General features: G+C 34.6%; 2 protein-coding genes across 2 annotated transcripts; both read left to right on the forward strand.

The window, feature by feature from the left end:
• Positions 1-108: 108 nt before the first annotated feature.
• LOC148196408 (mitochondrial import receptor subunit TOM20-like) lies at positions 109-8448 on the forward strand. Its single transcript, XM_088094332.1, has 6 exons — positions 109-297; positions 581-659; positions 1059-1228; positions 1342-1389; positions 7425-7517; positions 8036-8448. Exons 1-6 carry the CDS (start codon positions 199-201, stop codon positions 8168-8170), a joined length of 624 nt encoding a protein of 207 aa, XP_087950458.1. The 5' UTR covers positions 109-198; the 3' UTR covers positions 8171-8448.
• On the forward strand, positions 1466-4179 carry LOC148196409 (uncharacterized). Its single transcript, XM_088094331.1, has 2 exons — positions 1466-3728; positions 4040-4179. The coding sequence occupies exons 1-2, from the start codon at positions 2744-2746 to the stop codon at positions 4075-4077; spliced, it is 1023 nt and encodes a 340-aa protein (XP_087950457.1). The 5' UTR covers positions 1466-2743; the 3' UTR covers positions 4078-4179.
• Positions 8449-24206: the final 15758 nt, after the last annotated feature.

Here is a 24206-nt window from a genome sequence, read left to right on the forward strand (position 1 = left end):
ATTGATTATTCATTGACATCAAACAAATATCTATTTATCTATTTATCTAAAATTGAGGAAAGAGAGGGCAATTTCAGGTCTCCACGTAGGTCATTAGCAGCTCTGCCCTCATAAGAGCAGCTGCAGATTTCCATTCTAAAACCCAAAACCCTAAAAGCGAGACAAAACTCCCAAAGTATCTGTTGCTCTCAAGCTGCCATGGATTTGCAACAGGGTGAGTTTGATCGCCTCTTGTTCTTCGACCACGCTCGTAAGGCTGCAGAAGCCGAATACATCAAGAACCCTATAGATGCCGACGTTCGTATATCTTTTTCCTTTCTATGTTTTATTTTATTTTAGATTCGTCGTTTCCTTTGAACTCCGAATGTTTCTCTCAAAGGATTGGCTCATGGCTACTCTATTTAGATTATCGTCCCAATTAATCTGTTAATTTTTGTTTTTATCATTTTCTGGGTTTATTTTCATATGAATTGGTCGTTGCGTGCTAGATTGGGAAAAAGTTCTGTAAAATGTCTGCAATTTTTCTAAAAATGTTCTGCAATTTTCTAAAATGATTCGTTTTTTCCATTTTTCTCTACAGAACTTAACACGATGGGGTGGAGCTTTATTAGAATTGTCTCAGTTTCAGAACTTTCCTGAGTCGAAGAAAATGACCCAAGGTACTGCTAATTTTCTTATTCTACTTAAATTTTTTTTTCGTCAATTTAGGGCCGATTATCACTTTTTTTTAAGAAAATGATTTTCATGCGGTTCAGCTTTTCAAATAATCTTAAAGAATTTAAAATCTGATAAAAATCAAGAGATATTTTGAAATCCCTAATATTGTATGTATTTTAATATTTTATAATTCTCAAGAAACACAAATTCTGCCAACAATTATATTTTTAAAGTACATAGAATATAACAAGTACACCCTACATTTGTTTGGACATGAAATTTCCAAAGTAAGGACTTTTTAGTTTTTTATTTTGAAGATTTTAAATGGAGCATATGCTGATATGGTAAGTACTTGTGTGCTTATGATTTTGAATTTTTGTTTGCGTTCTGTTTTTGAGCAGAGGCTATTTCGAAGCTGGAGGAGGCGCTTGAGGTGAATCCCAAGAAGCATGACACCCTTTGGTGCCTTGGAAATGCTCACACCTCGATGGCATTTTTAAATCCAGATCAGGAGGAGGCAAAGGTTTATTTTGACAAGGCAGCTCAGTACTTTCGACAAGCTGTTGATGAGGTACAATTGTTTTATTCAGTGTCAATGGCAGTCTCATCAGAGATGCATCGTGGGATGTATTTTACGTTTGTCTCAGTTGAAATAATTTCTAATAGAACTTTTGTCTTATGTAGGATCCTTCAAATGAACTTTACCTTAAATCATTGGAAGTGGCGGCTAAGGTATGTTTTGTATTATATCGGTTTGTACCGTCAAATTGGTTAAATGACTCCTTTGACTTATGATTTGTGTTTGGAATGTAGAAACGGTTGTTGCAGTTTGTTCAATTTTGTTGTCACTTTTGTGTATGGGTTTGAGATAATTAAGGCAGATATCGTGATTTCCAATTTTTTATTGTAAAGCCTCTGATATCTATATTTATGGCTGAAAGTTTGCGATTGTCTTGATTTGTAGATTGTCAATACATCTATGCTTATCACATCTTAATGAATTTGATTCTATTCATGTTATTTTTATCTGATTGAGAAAGTTTGGATCACAATTGTTTTGGAAGAGTCATGACAAAATTTTACTAGATTTGTACGGTCTGTGATGAGCATAAATCTGGCATCTCCTGGTTCCATCTTTATCCAGGTTGTGTCCTTAGTAACCTAATTTTATAAAGCCAACAATGTGTGAAGCTTTTTGGTCTCCCTGCTCCACCCTTCCCAGCTCTTCCCTGCCCTGCCATTTTGTCCTGACTTTTCTGAGACTATTCGAAGTCAAATAATTTTTAACTTCTATACAGTGTGATGTTTGACAATAAATTTTTTTCTAGATGGATTGAGTTTTTCTTATTGAAATTTTAATTAATTGTTATCATAGTTGTCAATCAGAAAAGCACTCCCACAGTGCCTCAAAAAGTGAGAGGAGGGAGAACCGAGTGTTCTTGTCATGGTGAACGGAGGACGCTATTGTGTCACTTTCTAATTATAATGATTTTTGCGGAAACTATGATTGGAGAAAGCTGTTAGATGTTAAGATGTGTGTTTCTGTTATTTGGGCTTAGTCTATTATGTATTAAGGGCATTGGCCCATATCTTACAATATAAATAAATTACCCTATGTGTATGCAACACACAAGGGATATTCTCTCCCAATCTTCTCTATTTCTCATATGGTATCTAGAGCACAGGAATAGTTCCAGTCAACTCCACGGTCTCCGGCACCCCTCACTGCCGTCGCTGCTGCTGCCGCCGTCGCCGTCGCCGTCGCCGTCGCCGCCGTCGCCGCCGCCGCCGTCGTCGCCGCCGCCGCCGCCGCCGTCGCCGCCGCCGTCGCCGGAGTTCCAGAATCGACCGGCGACCACACCATCGGAATCGTCTCGGCCGGGCGACCACCGTCGTACGAAGATCGCGGCGAACGGACCTCCCACGCGCCGCCGCAAGAGTCGCCGCTGCCGCCGCGCGTGCCGGCGCGTCGCCGGAGCTTTCCGCCGCCGATCAGCACCGCCGTGATCGCCTCCTCGCCCTCTTTCTGGATCTGTGGTCGTTGCGTCAATCGGAGCACTTTGAATTTTTAGGGTTTCTCCTTCCTATGGCGTCTTCCTCGTCTACAAACACCTCTATTGGTGGCTCATCTTCTGATCCTTCAATATATACCAATTATGTGAATGTACACTTGTCCATTGACAAGTTAGATGGCACAAATTATGCAACATGGGCGTCCGACATCAAACTTTGGTTGAAGAGTCAAGGGTACTTAGATCATCTTACTCAAAATGTGACTACTGCTCCCATAGATGACACTTCCCGCTGGATGAAAATTGATGCTCAGTTGTGCATTGTTATAAAGTCCACCATTCACTCCTCACTGAAACAAATGTTTCGATCCTATGAAACATGTTCAGAAGTATGGGCACAAGCGAAGTTGTTATACACCAATGACACTCAGCGTCTTTATGGTGTTTGTCAGGACCTATTAACTGTTATTGGTCCGCGCAATCCTGGTCCTATGGCAGAATATTTGGGTAAAATTCATGCCCTTCTTCATGACTTTAATGATATATTACCTCCTGCTTCCACTCCTGCTGAAGAATTGGAACAACGATCAAAGTTCTTCATGTTGTTGGCATTATACGGACTCTCTGATGATGTTTCTCATGTCCGTGATCAGATTTTGGGTTCTCCTGTCATACCCAACTTTACTTCTACTTGTTCTGCTCTTTTGCGTATACCGAGCAAACCCGTCACTGAGACATCCCCTCATACTGATGATTCCTCTGTTATGGCTGCTCAACGTGATGATCGAAGTCGGTCTCGCAAGCCAAGTAAAGGACGTCCAAAATGTGACCATTGTGGCAAGTTAGGCCACAAAATTGATAGATGTTATGCTCTCCATGGACGTCCTCCTCGACCTGTAGCAATGGCAAATTCTGATCCACCTCCCCGATCACCGTCTGCAGACCATCCTACTTCATCTAATATCGTAGACAAACCTGCAATCTTTAACGAATTTCTCAAATGGTATGAGGATCATCAGCACTCTGGTTCCACTACATCTGCATCTGTTGCACGTACAGGTACACCTTTTGTTGGTCTAACTCACTCCCTTGGACCTTGGGTCCTTGACTCAGGCGCCACCGATCATATCACTGGTAACAAGTCCTTGTTTTCTTCCTTGTCATGTCCGAATAATTTACCCTCAGTAACAATGGCTGATGGGTCTAGAGTCTCATCTCATGGTATTGGTACTGTTAATATTTTTCCATCCATATCCATTGATCATGTACTTTATGTCCCTGGGTCTCCCTTCAACTTATTGTCCATTAGTCGTTTAACTCGTACTCTTAATTGTGTTATTTCATTTACTAAAGATTCTGTTTGGTTGCAGGACCGGAGTTCGAAACACATGATTGGCACAGGATGTGAGTCTCATGGCCTTTATCATCTCCGCCCTTCTCCACATGTTGGCGTTGTCATGGAGTCACCATCCCTTCTTCATGCTCAGTTCGGTCATCCCAGTCTTGCCAAACTACAACAACTTGTCCCGAGGTTGTCCACATTATCAAGTTTGTCGTGTGAGTCTTGTCAGTTAGGGAAGCATACTCGTAGTTCCTTTCCTCGTAGTGTCTCACAACGGGCGTCGTCTCCTTTTTCATTGGTTCATTCTGACATTTGGGGACCTAGTCGTGTTAAGTCCATTTTAGGTTTTCAGTATTTTGTTACCTTTATTGATGACTATTCCAGATGTACTTGGTTGTTTTTAATGAAGAATCGTTCTGAGTTGTTTTCTTTTTCAATCTTTTTTCAATGAAATAAAAACACAGTTTGGGGTTTCTATTCGAAATTTACGTAGTGATAATGGCCGTGAATACCTTTCTCAACCGTTTAAACAGTTTATGGCTTCTCATGGCATTCTTCACCAAACCTCATGTGCTTATACCCCTCAACAAAATGGGGTGGCTGAGCGCAAGAATAGACACCTTATTGAAACAACTCGTACACTTCTTATTCATGGTCAAGTACCCTCACGTTTTTGGGGTGATGCAGTTCTCACAGCATGTTATCTTATCAACCGCATGCCATCTTCCGTCCTAGATAACAAAATCCCTCATTCTATCTTATTTCCTCAAGACCCTCTGCATCCATTACCTCTTCGAGTTTTTGGGTCTACATGTTTTGTTCATGATTTTAGTCCTGGTCTTGATAAGTTATCTCCTAGGTCTCACAAATGTGTCTTCTTAGGATTTCCACGGTCACAAAAGGGCTATAAGTGTTTTTCCCCTTCCCTCAATCGTCATTTTATCTCTGCTGATGTCACTTTTGATGAGTCTTCTTTTTACTTTTCACATCTATCTTCTAGTTCTGTACCTCTCCCTGTTACTGTTGATATTCCTCTTATATGTGATCCTCCTGGTGATGCTCCACCCATTTTGTCTTCTCCTTCTTTAGACTCCTTCACCACAGGATCATCCTTCACCTCCACCCCTTCAGGTTTATAGTCGCCGTAATCGTCTCCCTCATGACTCACTTCCGGTGCCGCCTCATGTGTCTCCTCCGGCTCCAGCAACTGAGTCTGACTTGCCTATTGCCCTCCGTAAAGGTATACGCTCTACCCGTAACCCTTCCCCCCATTATACTGTTCTTAATTACCACAGATTATCTCCATCTTTTTATACTTGTCTCTCATCCATTTCTTCTGTGTCAATTCCCAAATCTGTGAGTGATGCCTTAACTCATCCTGGTTGGCGTCAAGCTATGATGGATGAATTAAGTGCTTTACAGGAAAGTGGAACTTGGGAGCTGGTCCAATTACCATCTGGAAAGTCTGTTGTTGGTTGCAGGTGGGTGTATGCTATCAAGGTTGGTCCTGATGGCACGATTGATCGTCTGAAAGCTCGACTGGTTGCCAAAGGCTACACACAGATTTTTGGTTTGGATTATGGTGATACTTTTTCTCCAGTGGCAAAAATGACCTCTGTTCGCCTCTTCATTGCCATGGCCGCTCTTCGACAATGGCCTCTTTACCAACTTGATGTCAAAAATGCTTTCCTCAATGGTGATTTGCATGAAGAAATTTATATGGAGCAACCGCCTGGCTTTGTTGCTCAGGGGGAGTCATCTGGATTGGTATGTCGTCTTCGCAAATCCTTATATGGCCTAAAACAGTCTCCTCGGGCCTGGTTTGGTAAATTCAGTTGTGTTGTTCAACAATTTGGTATGTCTCGCAGTGAAGCGGATCATTCAGTGTTCTATCGCCACTCGAGTGCTGGATGTATCTACTTAATAGTGTATGTCGATGATATTGTTCTCACAGGAAGCGACTATCTTGGCATCTCTCAGATGAAACAACACCTTTGTCATCATTTTCAAACCAAAGATCTTGGCAAACTCCGGTACTTTTTGGGTATTGAAGTAGCACAATCCAATGATGGTATTGTCATATCTCAGAGGAAGTATGCGTTAGACATCTTGGAGGAAACAGGGTTAATGAACTGTAAATCTGTTGAGACACCTATGGACCCTAACATCAAACTCCTACCAAATCAGGGGGAGCCTTTCTCAGATCCTGAACGGTACAGAAGACTAGTTGGTAAATTAAACTATCTTACTGTTACGCGTCCTGACATTTCCTTCGCAGTTAGTGTGGTGAGTCAATTTCTAAACTCCCCATGTGAAGACCATTGGGATGCAGTTGTTCGCATACTGAAGTATATTAAAAGATCACCTGGAAAAGGTTTGCTATATGGCCCTAACAACGATACAAAAATTGTTTGTTATTCAGATGCTGATTGGGCTGGTTCCCCTTCTGATAGGAGGTCTACTTCTGGATATTGTGTCTCTATTGGTAGCAACCTGATATCTTGGAAAAGTAAGAAGCAAAGTGTTGTGGCAAGGTCAGTGCAGAAGCAGAATATAGAGCTATGGCATCAGCTACTTGCGAGCTTGTGTGGCTTAAACAATTGCTTAGTGAATTGAAATTTGGAGATGTCACTCACATGATACTTATATGTGATAATCAAGCTGCTCTCCATATTAGCTCTAACCCTGTCTTCCATGAGAGAACCAAACACATTGAAGTTGATTGTCATTTCATTCGAGAAAAAATCATATCCGGAGATATCAAGACTGAGTTTGTTAACTCAAGCAACCAGTTGGCAGACATATTCACTAAGTCCTTACGAGGACCTAGAATTGATTATCTTTGTAACAAGCTTGGAACATATGATTTATATGCTCCAGCTTGAGGGGGAGTGTTAGATGTTAAGATGTGTGTTTCTGTTATTTGGGCTTAGTCTATTATGTATTAAGGGCATTGGCCCATATCTTACAATATAAATAAATTACCCTATGTGTATGCAACACACAAGGGATATTTCTCCCAATCTTCTCTATTTATGTATAAATTGAATGTGGAAAAACACATATACTGATCTAGTTTTTGAGGAGAGTTGTTAGGAACTAATACTGAAATGGGAAAGAAAAGCTTGGTTTTGTTGAATTCAATGCAAAGAATGGAAAATGAGAGGAAGATCTCTATTCCAAAGTTTTTGTCTTCACAAAAGGGTCCCCCTTCACAAAAGATTGATGCCACAATTGGCTATTCTTTAAAGTTGATCTCTTCCTTGCTTTTTATGGATGGTGGTACCTTATCCACTGCCTCATTTGTATTCTTTCTTTCTAGAATAAACTCTCTTTTATTTAAATAGAAAAAGTTTCATCAACTTGTTCTGAGATTGGCTTCTGTATCAAATTACTAATGCCTTTCTTTCCAGGCTCCTGAGCTTTATCTAGAAATTCGTCAGCATGGATTGGGTCAGCAGCAGCAGGCAGCAACAGCTGGATCTTCTACATCTTCGGCTACAAAGGTATATTTCTGTCTTGTTTCCCTGCGTTAACCTTGTGATATTGTATGAGTTTTTTGTTGTTTTGTATAGTTCTCGACCTTTTATGAACAACTAATATATATTTTTCGCAATTTGTTAATGAATTGATTTTCTGAGGTTTAATTTACCTTCAAATTATCTTTCCATTAATTTACTGTTGTCTGACGGAGGACAAAATCAAGGATTGCCGATGCAGTGAAATAAAGGAGTTTGTTGAATCAAATTTGCAAGTTGATGGTTCTAAATGTTCACTTTTCTACGTTAAGTTTGATTCTTCTAGTGAAGTAGGAAGGGCTCATAGGTTTTACCATTAGTGCACCAAATTGAACTTGTATAGATCTTAGTTACCTAATCAGTATATACATGCTTTGAGATAGATTGGATATGCATTTTATTTGGAGAGTCCAAGAGCCAAGTCCAACCCAAACAAGACAAATAGCAGTAAGCATGTCTTATGCTTTGTATGAGTTTTATCACCTATTTGTGGTTCTCTTTGTCAGACGCAGAAGAAAAAGAAGAGCAGTGATCTGAAGTATGACATATTTGGATGGATAATTCTGGCAGTTGGCATTGTTGCATGGGTGGGATTCGCAAAATCGAACCTGCCTCCACCTCCTCCGCCACCTCCTCGATAAGTGAAACCATTTGATTCTATCTCATACATTATTGATTATTGAGAATGATATTTAATTTGGTTCAGTGCCGTTGTTTACCTTTTGACAGCAGTAATGTTTGTAATGATGTAGCCATTGGCGTATCTTATCCCTCATTCGAAATTTTTTCCTACTGTGGGTTGAGCGGTTAAATATGTCCGGCTTAGATCTTTGCTAGTTTTGCAGAATCAAAAGCATCGCCTTCAGTCAAGTATTGAATATAATAAGAATTTTACGCCAAGGTTTTGGTTTTTCATTTATGGCTCCGCTTCAATAGTATTGGTGCCAGTTTGGTAAATAGGCCTTATGACATGCTTTAATAAATTTGTTATTGAGAATTTAGTTTTGGGTCTGTATGGGAAAATTTCACTTCCACTGTCTTTTATTGGAACGAAAAATAAGCAAAATGGAGTCTTTTTAGAAGCTAAAATTGCGTACCACCAAGTTAAAAATAAAGAAGATAGAGAAGAGATATTTTTAACAAATAAGATTGTGTAAACTGATCTTAATTTTAGAAGTTCGTTATATATTCTTTTTTTTTTCTCCTTGATGGATAGGTGGAGATTTGTCCAAATGGGTCGTTTCTCAGAACTAGTATTATTCAACTTACAAAGAATATGGTTATTAAGTTTTTAAGGTTGACCGTGTTTTTAAGGATTTTATTTCGCGAATATTCTTTTTAGAAATAATGTACTTAACATATTTTTTTCACTGCATGTTATTTATCAAAATATTCCTATTATATAAAAGAATTGCTTGTGCTGTCTGTGATATATAAGTAAAATACATCTACGTGCTCTTTCTCTATTAATGATTTCTGAAATTAAGATTTACATGTTTTTATTGAAGTCGTGTTTGCATTAGGTTGACATTATAAAGTTTTATCAATAATTTTTCATTTCATAAGTTATTCATACGGAAAAGAAATACAAAGATGTAAGAGGATTAGAATTATGATAGAATTATGATAAGCATGTATTTATTACACAAGAAAAAATATTTTTTTATTAAGACAAAATCGTGTAGAAAATAAATTGTCTAATGAAAAAATATTTTATAACTCTTTAAGCAAGATTATATAAATAATGCTTTTTACATATTTAAATAAATTTTAAAAAATCATCATTAATATTTTCTATAGGTTCAATACATCATTTAGTCCCTAGTTTTGGGGTTTTTTTCAAAGTCATCCTACATTTTAAAAAAGTTCAGTCAGGTCCCATATTTCATTAAAAAATGCTAAAAATGGTCTTTTTGGCTTACGACGTTAAAATCATAACGGTGCAGTTGCCTCTGTGGCCAAAAGGGAATGACGTGTAAAATTTTCGTAATACGTGGTATATATGATATATTTGAATGGGTTAAATCAAATTACCTTTATCTAAGAATCCTATCGCGATTTTTGAGTTAACAATCGAGTGAAACTGGTCTTGTAATCACTGTGGCGTGGTGATTCCTTGAAGATGAAATTGGAAGAGCGTATGTACGTGAGGTAAGTGTTGCTAACCCTAGCCTACTTACTTGATGTTCTTGTTGTTGGATTTGAGGATTAGGGTTTGAGGTGGAAATAGAGGTGGAGTGGAGGTAGAAAGTAATGGTGGAGAGGAGGTGGATGGTAGAGTGGAGGTGGACAAAGATAGTGGACTGGAGGTAGAAACTAATGGTAGAAACTAAGCCATATATCTTTCATGTGTTTTTTGTTGATATCCATTTGGGACCAAAGTACACAGTTTTAAATCGAAAAGGGGACCACATTGCACATTTTTTGACCAAAGGGGAAACTAAATTTCACATTACATATAAACACCTGAACGTAAACATTGAACTTCATCTTCTTCACATTACATGAACACCTACATCTGAACGTAAACATTGAGTTTCACCTTCATATTACATGAACATAAACATTGACCTAGACCTTAATGTAAACATTGACCCACCTACGAACATTAACCTAAACAGACCCACATTGTCACAATGTTCACCGCAATAACAACACACAACTCCAACTAACAATTTTATCCTTTCTCTAACAATTTCACCATCTCTTTCATCAATATTTTCTTCATTACACCACTTGAAGAAGTTACAATACATCGCTCTTGAAGATCTACCCTGTTTTTCACCAAATAAGCCACCAAAATTGGTTTTAACTCATCAATGTATGAAGAAATAAATTCCAAATAAAGTGACAAGGGTATTCATAAAATCTTATAATGACAACATCCCCAAAATTGTCTGCCAGCATTCTGTGGAGTTCTCGCTACTTTGCTTACAGCAAAATCACCACATTTGCAACGAGGGATTATCCCACCTCCCCTCCAACCACCATCATTTGAGGAATACGAATTTCTTTCCCACCCTGTATTGGAACAAGAAGAACAACCTTGGGAAGAAGTCATTTCTATCTACCCACAACCACTTTGCTAAAAAAGGGAACAAGTTGCACGAACCTTAACCAACCCTTTTATTTTATCCAATAAATTAAACTTTATCCATTTCCACCAAGTCATTTCACTTCACATTGTCACGTATTCATCTAACTGCACATATCACTCAGTTTTGGCTACGGTGACATTTGCATCGTTATGTTTTTAACACCGTGACTCAAAAGGATCTTATTGAACATTTTTTAACGAAATATGGGACCTTACTGAACTTTTTAAAAGGTAGAATCAGTTTGAACCAAACCCCAAAGTAGGGACCAAATGATGTATTAAACCTTTTTTATACAATATTAAGGTTAATAGACATTTGTATTTAATATTATATTATATTAAATAAAGCTCTTTAAAGAAAACATTATCTTGGTAAATGATTGCTAAATGTTTTAGTCTCTAAAAATACATTATGTTTATACCTTCTGATGGTTATATATGTTATATGTTTTACTAAATGATGTATTTATTAATGAAATGACAATTGATAAAATATTTTAGACACAATACATTATTTAATAATTATCAATGTTCAAAACATTTAATGTATGTACAAAAAAGTACGTTGATGCTTGTATACTCTCTTGTTTTATATTTGTGTAAAACAATAAAGCAAAAAAATATGATTAAAATCACTATATCTAAGAAGAAGACGTTGTGAGAGAAAAAGAATGAAAATGTTTCCCTTGAAGCCATCTCTTTTGTTACATCGTGCAAGCTCAAGTTTTGCATAAGTATATGAGAAGAGTGTTTCACCCTGCACCTCAACCATTTCATCCTGCACTTCACCCATTTCATCCTGCACCTTCCATTAGACTTATTTACCCTTCATTTATTAAACTCTGTAACTATAATGATGGTTTAATGATTTTGGTTTAATTCCAACAACCAACTGCCTTTAATAAATCGTTATTTTTATAAACCCTGCATGCACCCCCTTCGCTAATTATTTCTTTACTGTTCATTTCTTCATTGTTGAGTTTTTTTTTTTGTGAGAGCTTGTCTTCTGAAGTGCTGTGGTGATACACTAGTGGTCATTATGATCTGGACGTCAGTGGTGGCCGTGTGCTGTGTGGTGTGGTTCGTGGACAAGAAAAGTGGGGAAAGACATCCTCGGTGAAAGACATTCGAAAGACATTCGAGGTTAGTAGTTATAATCGTAAGCACCCTTAACCGACATTGGAACTACGGTTAAGGGAGCACCGACGTTCGAACACCGGTTATGTCTTGCCGCATTTCTAAGTTCAGAAGGCCTCAACTGCACTTCGAAGTTCGGTTAATGTTTGGCGCACTTCAAACTTCGCTAATTTTTTTAGCGCTCTTCCAATTTCGCTTGTGATATGTTTTTGTGTTATTTTATGTAGTTTTAGTTAATTTATTTTTTGATATATATTATGTTGTTTTTTATTTATTTAATATTTTTATGTTTTTTATTGTTTATATAAAAATTGTAATATTTAATTATTAATCAATATGTTTTTATTTTTTATTATTTCGTTTTTATTATTTTTTGTTATTTATGATTCATTAGTTAACTTTTGTAGATGTTATTTTTTTTTGTAGTTAATTTTTTGTTATTAAATATTTTCTATTTGTTATTAACTTTTTAATGTTTTATGTGTTAATGATTTGAGGTTTTATTTAATTTTGAATAGTTTTTTGTTTTTTAATTAGTATTTAGTTTATAATATTTTATGTTATTTTGTATTTTATATATATTTTTTATGTGTTAATTTTTTAACTTTCAAAATATTTTTGATATTTATGATGTATTAGTTAATTTTTAGGTGTTATTTTTTATGTAGTGGTTAATTTTTTGTTATTAAATCTTTTTTATTTGTTATTAATTTTTAATGTTTTATACGTGTTAATAATTTGAAGTTTTACGTAATTTTGAATAAACTTTTTGTTTTTTTAACTTTTATTTAATTTATATTATGTTTATATTTGATAATTTTTATTTAAATTTAAAATATTTTCTAATTTGTTATTGGTTATTTATTACTTAATTTGTAATATGTAATAATATATTAAAAAATTACAAATTAATAAAATATTAAGAAATAAATTCAAAAGTATAAAAACCCATAAATAAATACATAATAAATAATATTTAACCGTAAAACATAACACACAAATAATAAATAATATTCTAAAATATATAAAAAATAAATATAAAATATTAACAAAATATTTCGAACATATATTTTTAAACAAATTTAATATTATAAATAAATATCAAATAATATAATTAAACATAGCATAAAAATATAATTAAACATAGCATAAAAAATCAGAAAAAATGAAAAGAATATATAAACCGCAATTCGAAATGCGGCGAGATCAACCGGTGTTGGAATTGTGGCATCCTCAACCGACGTTCGAATGCCGACAAGGCCTTAAGTGCACTTCAAACATATCGTCCCTGCACAAATCACAACAAATCTAAGCACCACAAACATACATTCAACCCTTCTACCACAAGATCACCACATATCCAAGCACCTCAGGCATACATTCAACCCTACTACCACAGATCATACACTGCACAAAATCATACCATACTTTCATACATTTTGAGCAAAGGAGCACCTACCTGGACGCGAAACCACGAGACATAGAAGAGGAAGAAGCCTTTGCCATGAGCACCACACCACTGGAAGCCGAGTTTGCCGTGAGGGAGAAGAGAGGAAGAAGTGGGCTCCAACCACGAGAGAAGCAAAGAGTGAAGTGAGAAGCAATGAAGTGTAGTGAGAAAGAAAACAAAGTACTTTGAGAGAGGAAAATGAAATGTGTTAGGGGGTATAGGGTTTTTGTGTCTGATGGTCAAAGATTCTTCTCATAGGGGTAAAGATGGAAATTAAATAAAAATTGGAGGTTCAGGATGATATACATGAGGTACGGGAAGAAGCTCTCATATGAGAAATGCAAACCATTCCTTGTCATCCACTATAATCATTAATAAGTGTCCCTCAACAATCAAAATCGAGCGACGTCGAATCCATTTTGATGAATACATTGTGAATGATGTGGTGTTGGGGGCTCATGATAGAGTTTGCACACTAGGGTATATGGATTGGTTTAAATCTTTCTTGCATTTATATGTCGCTGAAATGGCTCATAATAAACGTATTAATGCGATACTACTTAAGGCACTTGTAGATCAACGATGCAATCAAGCATAACATTTGTGGTAAGAATTTTTATTTACTATTTTCCATGTTCAATATATCATTTTTATATTTTTTTTGAAGAGTATATGTCAGAGGATCACTCAAACACTTCAATTGATAGTGGATGAAGGTCATTTAGTTGAGGGAACTCCTCGATGGGAAGGGACACACATAACCATAAGGCTAGAAAGAGGAACAATAGGAGAATGGCTAGTGTACGTGAGAAGACACAAAATAGACAAAGTTGAGGATATTTATAACTATTTTCACATCATTATATATACTTATTTTGAAACTCCAACACAGATGTTGCTGACTTTATGTGTCAACAAAAACACATAAAGTTTTATACAAAGATATCTAAATGACTATATGATGTAATGTGTAAGCTACAAATGTTATCTAATGCTTATTATTTATGTAAAAACTTGCATGACTAGTCTAATATGATGATCATGTTTGAGTGGCCAGATAACAATGTGAAGACTATAATAAATATGTTGAAGGAATGGGACAAACTTATTGTAATTGGACCTAAAATAATTTAAATTTAATATAAGTTGGAATGATTATCTAAACAAATATTTTCATTTAAAATGTATTCTACCTACACAAAATCATTTCTATGGACATGCCTAATTGAAATTATACAATGTTGTCCAATATCATATGTAGGTTAGGTTCTCAAAGGAAATATAGTAATTGATTGTTTAGAATATAAACAAAAAACATTATAATGATTGGCAATAACATATATCATATATGGTATTGTCATCTATTTATCAGTTCTTGTATGAAAATAAATACAACAAACTCAATCACAATATCACATGCATTAACTTTAGTGGTATGCTACCCATCTCAATTGATAGTGGTATGCTACCCATCTCAATTGATAGACTGAGTACATTTAAGGGTACAAGAATAATGTGCTTTATCTAACCTAACACATTTAGCTCGATTGTGCTCTTCAACAATATATTGTAAAGCATACTTTGATACAAACCCTAAAATTTTTTATATGTTGAGACGTTAAACACGTGACCTACAACATGAACACTTTGTTAACACGTCATTGAATTGTGTTACAAGGTTATCACATTGTAAATGGAATCCATGCAAAAGCACGTCTCCTATCCAGGTCTAAAGCATCCTATTTTGACTCCAATGTATAGCTCCTACCCTACAAAAGGAAAATAATTATCAATGGACATAACTTGTTCTACTACCTAACAAGTCATATTTGTTACTTGTTCTGTTACCTAGGAGCATTACCTTATCTAACATTTCAATAGATATAATATTTGAAAGGTAAATTCTTGTTTAACTTTAAACAATTCTTTAATTCATTGATATGTTTTTATAGCTTAAATACATCTATTGATTTAAATAAAAAAGTTTATGGGAATTTAAGCTTAAATATAATCTCACTTATTAAGATAATATTAAAATCTTTCAGAGTCTATTTTATTCAAGTTTATTGGGATGGTTATATGTATCCTGCTAAACTCTTATTAAACAACCCACAGATATAGATATGTTAAAAATTTAACATCAAATAATGAATTAGAGATACACTTACCTACTAAGAATTAAGATTGCATTGCCCATATTTAATATTTGATTCTTTCCCTAGTGTATAAAGCCATTTAACCACAAAAGAGTGATAAAAAGCCTTCATTTCTTGGGCAACTTGATATGGAACATATAATCATGGAGTCCCATAGTTATGACATGTGAGTTAATTTAGCATACAAAGAGTTTTATATACTTGATGTTCTTGTATTTTAAATTAATATAATTTCCCTCTTTATATGAATTAAGTAGGATGTGATATCATATGTTTTGGAGGGAGCTGATGATAAGGTTTAAGATGGGCTAACTTGTTCTGGCCAGTGCCACTTGTTTTTTACTTGTTAGCCCTAAATTTTCATAGGGGAATTTTGTAAATTATAAATTTCATGTGATCTTTTTAATGAATACCTTTTATTAACCATATTTAATTGTGTAAGGTAGGAAATCCTACTTTATTACTATTGTTGGGAACATATTACTTTATAGCTTCTTATACTTGAAAGCTTAATGTTATGGTTGGGGTATATTTTATGTTTTTTCTTGTTTGCCATGAAAATTGAAGATTTTCCATTTGAGGCTAATAATTTATGAGGAATTAGTTGTTTTGTTGGTTGTGTGGAATTTGTTTTTTTGTTGGTTTAGCAAAATTGATCAAAGGTACATGGTGCAAATGCTAGCTAGAGTATAATCTGATCTTATGTGTCCTTGGTTTGAATGAGTCTTGATTATTTGTATTTAATTTGCAGTGTTGACGTTAATTAGGCAGCTATGAGTGCGAGTATTACATAATGAAACACATGCAGACCATTATTTGTACAAACATTACAGATTCATGGAATAAGATATTAAAAAACTAATTAAATACTTATCTAACTATTTATTAGAATATTGGTTATCTCCATTATTTTATTTGTAGATCTTTAATGATTCATCTCCAATAGAAGCTCTAGACATTGAAGACATTAGAACCAAGTGATTTCTTTTATTTTAAGTGTTAGTAGAAAGTTGACTACAATTTAGTAGTCTATGTACGTTAATGTAATATTTGGATTTAATATATAGTTTGATGTACAAATAATGTACTAAATATTATTAAATTTAATGTTTGAAATGAATTCCATTTTGTTAGTTCAATTGAATATGTCATTTCAGGCTATATTGATCTAAATTGATTGGATGAGATGATAATACAGGAAATTGATTGGATGTCAAATGTAATAATGATTTTTTTTACAAAAAAACAAATTTTTATGTCGTACATGACAATGTATGTCAAAATAGGTTGATTCTGAAAAACATATATTATGACAGGTGAACAATTACTTTTCATAATACATTTGAGATATTATGATAGAAAAAGATATCTACGTCATAAAAGACTACATATTATGACAGGTAAATCTAGCTACCTCATAATAAATTCGTCATATTATAACTGATAGTGAAAATTTGTCATAATAGACTAGACGTATTTAATAGGTGATAAAAAGTACGTCATAGTATGTTGAACCTATTATGACGTACTTTTCTGCTACGTCATAAAACGCAAACCTATTATGAATGTCAGAACTATGACATCAATCCACCCATCATAATAGGTCATTTTACCCATCATGAAAAGTGATTTCTGCACTAGTGAATGTTATAGTAACACCCAGCCTAAATTCGGAGTAGTTAGAGTAAGTTACCAAGCCTCAAACAATAAAAACTAACAATTTTATAAACCAAGTTTGTGCTTGAAGCATAACATAAATTAAGGAAAGCTAACATCAAATGGCCCAAGGAATCAAGTAGGTCAACCATTATTAATTAAGATGATGAGAATTGAGATCCAAGTGAATCAGGAAAGGATCCATTAATAATAGACTGGTGGTAGTAATTAATAAGAACATGTCACAGAAAATAACTAATTACGTGTTAGAAGTTTGAGTTAAAAACAACATAGAGGTTACTCAATAAAAAATCATTAGAAGTACATATCAAGTGTGTATAAAGGTAAGTGTACTTAGAGACTACTCTCCACAGAAGCGTTGTCTTGACAATAACCAGTCTATTATCATAATGTTCATCATGTCTGGCTGGGAAGGACACATACAAATAGAAGTTTATGAACATAAAGACTTGCAACAAAACATCTAAAATAAACATTCTTTCATTCTTTCAGAGTTTCTAAGTGCTTGGTGGGAGCATCTTCTAGACAACTTGTAAAAGAAGTTCTCATATTTGTAAATCTTTCATGTGTGAAGTTAATCTCTAATAACAAGGTGTGCTTTTATTTGATATTCAATAGGTTGAGAGTGAAACCATATAAATAACATTTTTTTATCTTATAACTTTAGAGAGAATGTGTATTTATCCTTGAGAGGTGTTGTTGTGTACTTGTACTTAAACTCAAGGAAAAATGAGCGGACAATCTAGAAAGACTTTATGCACTCATGTATGCCAAAAGTGGCATTGAAGAACACTTGTACACAATTATTTGTTTAATGGAACATTTTACAATTTGCATTGAAGAATAGTATGAAAACAAAAATGATCAGTCTCTTTTTATTACTTGCACATTGCTTCTCTTGGCCAACAATAAAATGTTTTACAAAAGCTTTGGTGAAAGTTTTACAAAACCTTCAGATGACCAACTTTTAAGCGCTTAATAGACATATTGCAAAAATATTCAAATTTGACCTTTTAACTCTATTTGAACCCACTACCCTTTGTGAAGCTAACATCTTCTAAAGCAAACTTATTGGGGTTAGTTCTTTGTAAGGCAAAATGTAACGATCCTAGCTACAATGGAGAACAAAAGACAAAATGCAAAAAACCTCCCCTATTTAAGGGTGAAAAGTTTGATTACAAAAATAACACAAGATTGTGTTCTTCAAATCATATCATAGACATGATAGAAGTAATTGAGAATGGAAACCATCCTAGTACTGGTAAACATTTGTTTCTTTAGTGGAACACTTTGCAATTTGCATTGAAAAATTGGACATAGCTCAAGTTAGGAGTGATCTAATATAAAAAAAGGTGTTGATTGTCACTTTCTATTACTTGTGCATTGCCTCTCTTGGCCATTAAAAAAATGTTCTAGAAACCTTTTGTGAACTTATTGGAAAAACCATTAGATGTTAAGTTTTCCTCCTCTTACGCAGTTTTAGACAACACTTTTATAATAAGGAGTTGACTGAAAGGGCAAAACAACATCACCAAAGAATACTCGGCTTCTCATTTAGAGAATTATTGTTACTCCAACTATAATGGAACCCTAAATGGTATTTTTCATAGAGCACTTGCCCAATGCTTCAATAATAGTTTAGTCTTTAAGCTTCTAATAAATGGGTTCATATGGGTTTTATATTATAGCATTGAGGCTAAGCATTTTAGTGTTCTTTCTATTTAGGTTTAGTTAATTGATATATTATTTAAATAATTAGCCTACATATTTTATTTGTTTTTACTAAATTGCATTCTTAGGTGCTCATTATGTATGCAATAGATTTTTAGAATGGAATGAGATTATAATTAGTGAATGCCAAAATATGCACATTACACAAATGCACATCTTCGGTATAATTTTGTTGCCTTATTTTACATAATTCCTGTTAGATTAATTATTAAATGTTGGGTAAGAAGTAGTATGTTGGGAACTACTTCCTAATATTCTATAGTTGTACCCAGTTATATACCTAAAGGTCTAATGCAATTTTTTTTATCTTTTTTCTTATTGTATCAGGTTTTTATTATTATAAATAGAAGATCATGAGAGGGATCTTTCAAGCCCTCCAAAAAATATATTCTCTGTTACTGATCTTAAATTTTTATTAGAGCAGGTTGATCTTACTTTGGTGGACTTTGTCTATTCCAACACATTCTTTGTCACTGACCAACCACTGAAGTTTCGTCTTTCAGTACCTGGGTCTAAGGTGTCTCACGGAGCACAATCCAACCCAGGTGGTCGTGCCTCCATTATCCGCCTATGAATCGCCACGTGTCATTCACCGCTGACGATATTTGTCCTCTAACACCTAGATCCGATGTGTCGCGAGGAGCGTGACTCAACCCGAGTGAGCGTGCATCCAAACTTGGCTGACGCGTCATTACATGTTGCCCAAACATCGCTTACGATGGTCGGAATCTTCCTAGATCACCATGGTCTAACTCGTCGAAGCTTCCTCAATTGGTTCTTTAACGGGTCATTGTCCAATGCAAGAGATTGTAGGCCCTTGTTCTTAATCAAAACAATTTCACTGACCTTTCTTATCATCTTCTATTTATAATGATAGAAACTTGATATAATGAGAAGATGAAAGATCAAAATATTTCTACAATGTGAAGTGGTTCCCAACACACTACCTCCTACCCAACATTTAACAGCTATTCTAACACTCCACCAAGATGGAGCAACAAATTGTATGTATTAAGCTTGGAAATGTGAAGTCCTCTTAAGGATTTGGTCAACACATCTGTAAGTTGGTCATTTGAATCAGCAACTTAGTACAAATTTCCTTGAAAAAACAACCTTTCTCGAATGAGATAATAAGTGTGGGAACCTTGACTTAGAACAAAGTGCACATATCCGGAGGAAGGTGTGACAATAAAAAAAAAATGGCCAGCCTCACTATGTTTCAACCCAAAGGATTGAACAATATGGTTGAACTTTCTAAACCAAACACATGGAGAATGCTTCAAACCACAGAGAGAGCGAGGCAACAAAATCTACATGGTCTACATCTTTAAGATCAAAGTGTTTTCTTTACTAAACAATAGCCTTTTTCTGTGCTTGATTTCATTAATGCAAAATTGTTAATCACTTGCATGTGTCCTTCAATTGAATGGAAAACCCCATTGTTCCTCATCCTAAATATAATTGGTAGATATATTTGAAGCTTCTTTTCATGTTAGTGTATAAGGTTAAAATATTCAAAAAAACATTCCTGGTGAAGGTCTTGGACAAATATATACGGTAATGGTTAAGGTTTGCCAACTCAATCTCCTGTTTCTTCATTTTTTTGTTTCGAATAATCTTAATGTTTCTTTAGCTCTCTATCAATTAGTGCATGTTCCTAAATATTTTTGATTCTAAATAATCTAATTAGTGTTTGTAAATTAGCTATGGACAATTATGCTTATGTTGAATTTCATGCTAGTCATTGTTTTGTTAAATCTCAAGTAACTAATGAAGTGCTTGTTCGACAAGATGTTGGGCAAGATGGTCTCTATGCCTTTCCCACCTTGCGGCTTCAACCTTATCCTCATGCTAAATCTTGTTCTTCTTTCAATTCAATAATCAATATTGACAATAACAATATAATTCAATTTGTTTGGCATGCTAGACCAGGTCCTCCTAAGGTTAATGTTATGGAACTCATTTTTGGACATTGTAATATTTCTTTTCTAATAAAGTTGTTTCTCTTTGCATAGTTATATTGCAAAAGTTCACAAAATTCCTTCCTCCTTATCCCGAATTGTTTACAATTATCATTTTGAACTCATTTGTATTGACTTGTCGAATCCTTCTCCTATGTTATCTACTAATGGCTTTCTATATTATGAAATTGTTTACACTTTTTCCAAATTTACCTAGATTTATCTTCTTAAGAAAAAAGTTTGATTTAACTTTGATTTTTGATTCCTCTAAAAAGCATTCACACTAATTAGGGTGGTGAGTTAAAATTCTTGCCTAAGATTCTTAAAGACACACATAACTCAACACAAGGTTATCATTAAAATGTAGTTATTGAAAGGAAAACAAACATGTTGATCTTGGTGTTCTTTAGTTAGACATGTTTTTGTTCCTTTAAACTTAGTTAAATCCTAAGATATATTAAGAATACTCTTGACAAAGGCCTTAGCTATGAAGATAAGGGGACTACTTAAATTGTTGGGTAACCTGATGCTGACTTGGCAAGCTTGAAGAGTGATAGACACTCTAATTCAAGGTATTGTGTTCTTGTTCAAGATAATTCAATATCTTAGAGATGTAAGAACCAAAATGTTGTTTTAATCTCAAGTGAAAAGGTAAAATATAGGTAATGACTTTAGCCATTGATGACTTGGGCTCAAACTCACACTCCATTCAAGGACCCATTACATGTGATATGGTTAGAAAGCTCCAAGAAGACCTTGAAGATACATCAAGGGAACTTCAAGCCCTCTATCTCCAATTCCATTGGTAGCCTTGGACTCCTAAAGAAGCTCACATCTAGCCCAAGCTCGGCCCATGAAGGAAGAAAACTAATGTTTCGGCCCATGAAGAACTCGCTCAACGCACATTCACTTGTGTCTAGTGGCCATGCCTGACCTAATGCTTGAACACGTGGATTTAGTCCATTTCTGATTTGTAACACATGTTAAATGGCTTGTACATGTGCATATGATCTGTATGTAGTGGCTGATGATCAACAATGTATTATCTTTGTGCAAGGGTGCAACCAAGTCTATAAAAGCAACACCTCCCCCATTGTATGATTACTTTTGGATGATTATAGAGTTATGTTGTAGAGATTACTTCATTCAAATATTCACATGCATCATCCGCTGCATTTGGTTTCTGTTCGAGTTTCTTTGATGCTTTGCTCACTGAACCATGACCATCCAAGCCTATGGACCACGTCATCAAAGTTGCTATGAAGTCTCTTTCTATTGAGTCTAAACAAGGGCCCCACGAATTTATGATAAAAATTGATTTGATATCAAATATACGACATCCAAATCTTGTTGAATTAATTGATTATTGTATTGAGAGTATAAATCAAATACTGGTTTATCACTTTATGGAGAACAATAGCATTGCAAACTATTTTCTTGGTAAATACTAGTACAATTTAAATATATATTTCGATATGATTCTTATATAAGTTTGATTAGTTTGAAAGTTTTTAGTGACTTCCTTGTTTGGTTTGGTTACGAGGAATTAAAGGTTTGACAGTTTCCATGTTGTATGATACTGCTTAAATCAACTAATTGTGGGGTTATTTATCAATTGGTTTATGCTAATTCAAGGAGAACATTTTTACAGGTTCAAAAAGTAAATATATTGCTCTGGATTGGCCGAAGAGGGTTGTTGTTTGTCATGACACAAATTCTGGTCTATGTTTTCTTCACCAAGAGGCTCAACCAAACATTGTTCGTAGGGATATCCATGTCATGTAACTTTTTTATAATTGATTTATGATTAGACTATACCTTTTTATTTTTCAAGTTGATGAATTTCCAAATTTGTGATTAGATTATAAATATATTATTTCCAGATTTTTTTGTTTATTATTATATATTTCTCATACTAAATAGGAAGGTCTATGGACTAGTTCTAACTTAGAGAGCTCTGTGAATATCTAATTTTGTGAGTTTTTCAATAAGGAATATTTTTGGTCTGTAATTTCTTTTTAACTCCAATCCACATAAAGTAAAACTAAGTCTTACGAGATAAGCTAATTTAACAGGACTATTATAGTGATATCAATTACAATCTCCTTAAATAAAGTTTTAGGTTTGTAAGTTATACAATATATATAAGTTATTAAAAGAATTAATAGAAATTTTATAAAATAAAAATAATTAGTTTATTAACTTTTAACTCTTCCCAAGTTTTTAATAACTCATTTCTTAATTTTACAAAATATTCCTTTTACAAACGAGTTCGTGAACTATTTCATTGTTAATTAATTTTCATTATTCATGTTATAAAGGCTTAAATGCTTATTTGATCCCTATGTTAAGTGGTTTTTTTTAGTTTAGTATCCGGTTTTAAAAGTGCATACATTGGGTCTCTAAGTTTTCAAAATTGTATGAATGAAGTTCTATACCTTAAGTTGGTATGAACAACGTTAAATGTTAATTAATGTGGCAAAATAAATATTCAATGTGGAAAAAGCAATTTTTTTAGCAAAGACAAATATGTCCTTTTGATTACAAAACCAAATACATTGTCACGTCAACTCTAATTATAATTTGATTAGATTAGGTTTTCTTTTTATTAAATGTTATTTTTTTAAATCCAAATTAAAACTTCAATTAGTTTCTCCTTCGTTAATTTCCCCAAATTGAAATTCAGATTGAAGAACCCTAATTTGGCAATTCTTTCTCAAAGCCCAATTCTCTTTCCCAATTTTTGGTCTTTCTCTTCCGGCAGACCAGCTTTGGGCTGCCTTTGTGGAGCTCGCACAACAGGAAAGCTTTCTTCCCTTTCTCTTTTCTTGTTTTACTGCGTGGCAATGACTTCTTTCCCCTTCTCCTTCGTGGTTTTGGTTGGGGGTTTTGCAGGTAAGGCGCGAACACCTTTCTCGCGGTGCAGTGATTGTTGCAGTGGCGGCGCCTCCACGAGGTTTTGACCTCAGAAAATGAGAATTCCTGTTGATGGCGTTGTCGTGGAGGGAAATAGCGGACCTAGAGTTTCGCATTCTGACGGTTTTGTTTCATGAGTGTCTCCGCAGCCACTAGGGTGGTGCATGACATTGGATAATGATTTATGTTTCTGCTTTGCAAGTGGATGGTAGCGTTTTGGTGGTTCGCAGGTTGAGGGTTTCTGGCTTCTATTCTTCTCTGTGGGTTTGCGAATTGGGGGTGGTCCTAAGTTCGCGTTTGGGATCTCGTGACCGTTGATCGTCCACGGTGGAAGCGCGTAGATGACGATGTCGAAGTCCATGACCGGCAGAGTTGTAAGATCCTTGAAAAATATTTGTAAGTTAAATACTAGATAAAAAAAAAAAAAAAAAAAAAAGTGAATAGTAAATTGTGAATAGTAAAAGGTGAATAGTAAAAAGTGAATAGTAAAAAAAAAAATATATTTTTGGAAAGGATAAGTGTTCCACGTAGCTTTGAGATCAGAATCTATCA

This window comes from Vigna umbellata, chromosome 7 (assembly GCF_029865625.1).
Source record: "Vigna umbellata cultivar VRB3 chromosome 7, Vumbellata_1.0, whole genome shotgun sequence".
Lineage (NCBI taxonomy): Eukaryota > Viridiplantae > Streptophyta > Magnoliopsida > Fabales > Fabaceae > Vigna > Vigna umbellata.

Coding starts and splice junctions, on each gene's coding strand:
- LOC148196408 (XM_088094332.1), top strand. CDS start 199: ATGGATTTGCAACAGGGTGAGTTTGATCGCCTCTTGTTCTTCGACCAC. Junction 1,229..1,341: donor TTCGACAAGCTGTTGATGAG/GTACAATTGTTT, acceptor TGTCTTATGTAG/GATCCTTCAAATGAACTTTA. Junction 1,390..7,424: donor CATTGGAAGTGGCGGCTAAG/GTATGTTTTGTA, acceptor CTTTCTTTCCAG/GCTCCTGAGCTTTATCTAGA.
- LOC148196409 (XM_088094331.1), top strand. CDS start 2,744: ATGGCGTCTTCCTCGTCTACAAACACCTCTATTGGTGGCTCATCTTCT. Junction 3,729..4,039: donor TGCATCTGTTGCACGTACAG/GTACACCTTTTG, acceptor GTTTGGTTGCAG/GACCGGAGTTCGAAACACAT.